The 6,110-nt window shown below is 42.5% G+C and overlaps 2 protein-coding genes across 2 annotated transcripts in view; one reads left to right on the top strand and one right to left on the bottom strand.

Moving 5' to 3' along the window:
* LOC118341008 (tripartite motif-containing 13-like) overlaps nucleotides 1–1,833 on the bottom strand; it is a 4,341-nt gene extending 2,508 nt beyond the window's left edge. The window contains exons 1-2 of the mRNA XM_035679174.1: nucleotides 1,324–1,833; nucleotides 502–617 (exon numbers count right to left, since the gene is read on the bottom strand). Coding sequence (XP_035535067.1) covers nucleotides 502–617; nucleotides 1,324–1,579 — 372 coding nt within the window. The 5' untranslated portion in view covers nucleotides 1,580–1,833. The remainder of the gene's footprint in view (nucleotides 1–501; nucleotides 618–1,323) is intronic.
* Nucleotides 1,834–4,104: 2,271 nt separating this feature from the next.
* The window catches only part of pax1b (paired box 1b), a gene marked incomplete in the record, with an annotated part of 6,872 nt that continues 4,866 nt past the window's right edge, over nucleotides 4,105–6,110 (top strand). The window contains 2 exon segments of the mRNA XM_035678881.1: nucleotides 4,105–4,190; nucleotides 5,618–6,110. Coding sequence (XP_035534774.1) covers nucleotides 4,187–4,190; nucleotides 5,618–6,110 — 497 coding nt within the window.

Below are 6,110 nucleotides of genomic sequence, written 5' to 3' on the forward strand. Positions count from 1 at the left end.
TATTATATTAACAATTTGTGCACTGGCTGATAAACATGGCAGTTATTGCGGGTGATTGATTATTTCATTTTTTTGGACTCCATTAGGCCCTCCACAAAGCGGTTGCTGTTGCAGCCACACACAACCACACAAACACACCACACACACACCACGACACACACACCAAAGATGAACTTTTTGGTGATAATGGGACAGAAGCAGAGAGACGATGTGACTTTCCTTTAAGGAAAATACCAACATTAGACTGCTTACATTTAACTGCACACGACTTCACTGGAATATCTTCAGTGGGGTTGTATCCACCGAGTGCCACGTATGGACTCTCTCTGTTGCAACGGGTGGTTGAAGGTGGTGTATGGTGTGTGTTGTATCAGGATCCGAGAACGGACGCTTCTCTGTTCGAGTCAGATTCACTCTGATCTGGGTTTCTTTGCACGCGTGGGGCGGTGGGATGAGCTGGTGGTGACTCTGCTGATATTTGGCGTTATTTTAGGACCTTACCCCTATTGTCCATAGTCCAGAGAGTTTAAGTCCCTTCCTCTGGACAGACTTGCGTAACACCCTGTAACCAGCCTGGTTACTGGTCTCCAACCTCGGACATTCCCCGCTGTGAGTCCCTGAGTTAAAGCCCTCAGAGCAGGACGATAGGACATAATCAAACTCTTGGGTTGTCAGGAAGCTGGCGCTGCCTTCCTCTACCTCCTCTCCACTGGTCAGTCTCGGACAGGAGTGGTGTGTGGGAGGTGTGTGGTGCAGACTGTGAGGAATCTGCCTTCAGTCTTTGGTTTCAGATGTTTGGAATGTCGAATTGGCGCGCGCGCGCGCGCCGCCGCGAAGTGTGGTTGCGCGCGTGTGTGAGCATGTGAGTGTGTGTGCGCAGCGCGTGCTCGAGCGCACGTTGTAGTGTGAGATAGGTGAGTTAGTCTGTGTGTGTGGTGAGACTGAGTCCTGTACTCGCAGACCTCGTCTGTGGTGTATAGTGGAGACTCTTCTGTCCTTTCCCCTCGCCTCATACAGCGATCTCGCGTTGCGGGAAGAGCGTATAAATGTTCGCGTTTGGTGGCGCTGCTCGTGGTGTCGGTGCGGTAATGTGGGTCCTAGGCTGGTTCGTTCGCGGGTTGTTGATAAGAGCCCTCCGTAGCTTCGCTTCTGTTGAAGCTCAGAGGAATTTCGGTGATTCGTTCTTGTGTTGTCCGCTGGCTGCGTTCACGAGTGTGCTGAGATCTGTGGTTGGAGTTTTTTTTATCTCTGCAGATGAGACGACCCTGGCTGTAGTGGGTCGGCAGCAGGAAGAGTTTGGTTTCGTCAGGAGTGCAGACGTACTGCAGAGAGCCTCTGAAGCTCTTGGATCTCTCTCCTGTAGGAACGCCTCACAAAGGTTCTTTAACACCAGGTTACACGGTAAGCGTTCCTTTGAAGATCTTCTCTTACAAACTGGACACTCACGTGTTTGTTTCTCCGTCCACCAGCTCTTCAGACAGTCTTTACAGAAGCTGTGGCTGCATGACAGAACAACAGGATCTCTAAAGACGTCATGACAGATCGGACAGCAGAGATCCTCCTCTAATCTGGAAGCCATTTTGTCTCTGAGTGCAGCTGGAAACACAGCACGATAAAACAGGAAGTCACTTGTGTTTCTCCTCCCTGCTGTAGAAAGTTGCCCCAGTTACTTTAACCTTGTGTCTTGAGTGTTTTTTCAGTCCGCAACAGGTGGAAGTACTTCACTACTTCAGTATACTTCAGTACTTCGTCCTGTAACTGTCCTCCCTCAGTTAAAGTCACAGTTTTGTAATGAAGTTAAATCTCACTGTCTGTCGGTCTGTGTTTCTCTTCTCAGTGAGAACTGAACAGTAACTGTTTCCTGGTTTGTCTCTTAAAAAAAAAAAAAGAAGGAAGGATCATTACATCATCACACCAACATTTTAATGCTGACTTTGGTGCCAGTTATTTTGAAGCCCTTAGGAGATGTGCACTGGCAGGCTATAAACAACCCCTTATCTATAAAAGAACATATATGTTGTTTTATACTTAAGGGGTTGATTTGCTATGGTGAGCATTTTAATTTGACTGGTCATTAGCCCTGTAAAGTGCCTATAACCCTCTTTGCATACTATATGGGGACCAACAGCAAATAAACAATGTGCACATTTAGAAAAATCTGTCAGTATTCCCTGTGTTTTAGTGTGTTCTTTCATTTGGTAGAGGCATTTTCTTCATCAAAGGTCTGCTGTAGGTGCTCTTTCAGCATCATGTCTGGGCACACAATGCTCCACGGTCAGGTTGGCAATAATAACACTTGTTAGACACTAACACTGGTTAGGTTTAGGCACAAAAACTTCTAGCTTAGGTTTATGAAAATATTACAGTACGTACCTGACAACTTAAAAAACATTACAGTACAAGTTGAAATCAATGTTGACACGAAGAGACCAGATCTTCTCAGTTCACCTTTGTCAACTGGTGTGCACACAAACTAGAGTCCTCTGTGGACATATCTTATTTTCATGCAGTGTTGAGCAACTTTTACCACACCAATTTGTGCCGGCCTCTAGTTTCATCATAGTAATTGTAACATCCAAACTTCCCAAATATAAGCAACAGGTAACCTGCCTCAGCAGAGGAAGCTCCACACTGGCCTCTGCTGTCACCAGCCTGTAGATTCACTGGCTTCAAGTTGACTCTGGTAGTTTCCTACATCTCTACTTTCACAGGCCTCCAAATTCACTGGCCTCAAGTTCGACCACCTTCTAGTTGCACAGTTATGACTTCGATGTTGAAGTGAATGTTGTTTACAAGTCAAAAACTTGTAATTACAAAAACTCCTTCCTGTTTTATAGTGTTTTTATGCTTCTTAAGACTATAATTTAAGTCTGCTTCCTTATTTTTTAAGGCATGTTGTGACGCTCTGAAATTAAATTTGTCTGGTTCTCACTGAGAGGCTACTTGGGGCTTGGTTACTTAAGTAACTCTAGCTCTATGAACATAAGCTCAGTCTCAGAGTTAAATACTGTTTCTTTGTTCTAAGAAAGAACTGAAACCATGAAGCACACTGTGTAACTTTAATGAACAAAATGTCTGATCAGAATGAGATTTTCTCTCTATGTATGTTTCTCTATTGTACTGTTACTAATCATGTTTTCTGTGATGCCTGTTTCGATTAATAGTTCAATTCCCAAACTGCAGAGGTTTTCCTGAATGCATGGAAAAAATTTCAGATTTCATTAAGAAAACACACCTGACCAGATTTTTTTACCTTTTTTACTAACATGTTTATTATGCTCTCACTATTTCACAGATGCCGTTATCGAACTCTCTTTCTTTATGAACATTCATATGTAACGATCAACTACTGATTTCAATGATTATGTCCAACAAAGTAAAGTAAAGCAAAGAGGTCATCATTTTGTGGACTGCTGCTGGTAGACTGTTTACAAAATTTACTTTTAGTTAACTGTAAATATGTATCTATCACTTTTAGCTAATTACAACTGTTTAGCCATCATTTAACTATTACAACTGTTAATCCATCCCTTTAGGTACTTATACCGTAACTGTTGCATTATTTATTTGTTTCAACTGTACAAGCCCTATCCATTATTCTTTTGATTACTATCCATTATTTTTCAAATGTTTGTCCATTAGGCTACTTTTAGCAACTTTTTATCAATTATCTATGTGAAGTCTACCTTTTTCAACTTCTCTGCTCACTTGCTAACTAGTTTACGCGCACTCTGTGACCCAGTGTAAGGACATTTTTTTAAATCCTAATTTCCACTATTTTCACATTGGTTGAGCTAGTCTTTCTATGTACCCTCAATCAACTGAAGAAGTACCACTGCTTTCACTGCGTTGAACAATAGATTGCGTGAGTTGTGTTTTCCAAATAGGGAAAGAAATGCAGCATTAGGAGTCAAAAGGGAGGTTTCTTCAGCCTGTTATGACGTGTTCAGTGTAAACATGTGGACTTCAGTGGAATGAGGACTGCAGCTTTAAACTCACGAAAGAGCCCTTCAGGAGCCCTCGTTTTTCTGGGTGCTGACGCCAAATGATCCTCCTGCCCTGCAAACAGGAAACGATGACACGACTTCCACCCAGAGGAGAAGGAGGAGGAGATGGTTCAGATCCCTGCAGACTGCAGTCGGAGTGTTAGATGGTGGATCGGTGAGACGCTGTGGACCCGCAGCTAATGGGTAAGACGACAAAAACTGAACGGCACAAAGAGAGAGAGAATTTTGGATGTTATCTTATTGTTTTTGTTCCCTGTTTGGAAATGTAGGTTGTACTTTTAGAGTCCTTATAGACACCAGCAGCAGGAATTGAAAACCAAGGAAAACCCCCAATTTTCCACCCCCAATACTACAGCTACTACAGCTCCTTTAACTTTATTTAATTTCTTTAGAGGTCTTGAGTCAAGGTATTTTTAAAATATTCACTCAGGGAAAAGTTGATCACATGCATGGTTGGTTGTAAATTTAGATTCATTGTAGTTCAATTAAAAAGTCAGATAAAAGCAGAAAATAAGTTGAAAATTGTTCATGCAGTTGAATTTGACTCCGATAGTATATTTTACAAAACAAATCAGTGGTTAAAATGTAAACTGAAAATGTCAGATTAATTAAAACAAACAGAAAGTAAATGCTGCTTACTGCACGTCTGGAGATGTATATTGTAGGTTAACACTTTAAATGACATTAAATGAGAATGAAGAGACAAATGTTGGATTGGTGCAGTTTATTGTTTGTCCAGAAATGTAAATCTATGATAAAAACTTGAATATGCTGCTCTATATAGTGTCAGAAGAGAGATATGGAGTCTGGACATATCCCTGAGGGACTTTTAGTTTTGTAGTTTTTAGTTAAAGCAAAAAAATGCAAAATACAACCTTCACCCCTAAATTGATTGACAGGTCTTTTAACAATCTGACAACATAATCTGATTTATTCATGTTTTCTGAGGCTGTTAAAGGTTTGTTTACATGAGTCATGTTTGTAATCCCAGCAGGCCAACATGAAATGTAAATCCTCTTCCATAAATCAAACTCTTCATGGTGAATGAGAATAAACCTTAAATTGAAATGGCAAACACTAATTGGCCCTTTAATGACACTGATCTGTCTTGTTGCTGTCATAGTGCCACAGGCCTAATAAACAAGACATTAACACAATAAATGTTTTATTAGCATTATTATAATAAAACGAGTTTGTGGACATATTTGTATTTATTAAAATCTGGTATTTGATTTGTGTGAGGATGCAGTAATCATCAAATAATAACAATAAGTCTTTTCAAAGAGGTTTACTGATGTAGTTTATCTATTCTCAGAGCTTTTTTTATTATACCAACTTATTAAATGCATCAAAACAAGAATGAGCAATTAAAGTAAAGAAATCCTCTAATATTCTTCGCCTTCTAAATTACTTAAATCTAGTTAGTTCTATTTATCAAGAAAAAACATCTTTTTTTCTGACAAACCATCAGTTTCTTTTTCCATTTAATTTAGTGTTTTTGCTCCATTGATGTGACTGAGCTTCAGACCGGACATTATAATCATTAACTGAAGAATAACCGATAAAGGAAACCCGCTTTATGTCTTCATGTCTCTTCCCCGTGTGCGCAGAGCATAGCTACGGGGAGGTGAACCAGCTCGGCGGGATGTTCGTCAACGGGCGGCCGCTTCCCAACGCGGTGCGGCTCCGGATCGTGGAGCTGGCGCAGCTCGGTATGCGGCCCTGCGACATCAGCCGCCAGCTGCGTGTCTCCCACGGCTGCGTGTCCAAGATCCTGGCCCGCTATAACGACACCGGCTCCATCCTGCCCGGGGCCATCGGCGGCAGCAAGCCCCGGGTCACCACCCCCGCCGTGGTGAAGAGCATCCGGGATTACAAGCAGGACGACCCGGGCATCTTCGCCTGGGAGATCCGGGACCGGCTGCTGTCGGACGGGGTGTGTGACAAGTACAACGTGCCGTCTGTGAGCTCCATCAGCCGGATCCTCAGGAATAAAATCGGGACTCTTTCACAGCCGTATGAGAGCAGCAAACCGGCCCCGGCTCAGCTCCAGTACGGACACGTCTACCCGTACTCCTCCTACACCGGGCCCGCAGTCACCCA

Source organism: Morone saxatilis, unplaced genomic scaffold (assembly GCF_004916995.1).
Source record: "Morone saxatilis isolate NCDOM2014 unplaced genomic scaffold, NCSU_SB_2.0 Contig7, whole genome shotgun sequence".
NCBI lineage: Eukaryota > Metazoa > Chordata > Actinopteri > Moronidae > Morone > Morone saxatilis.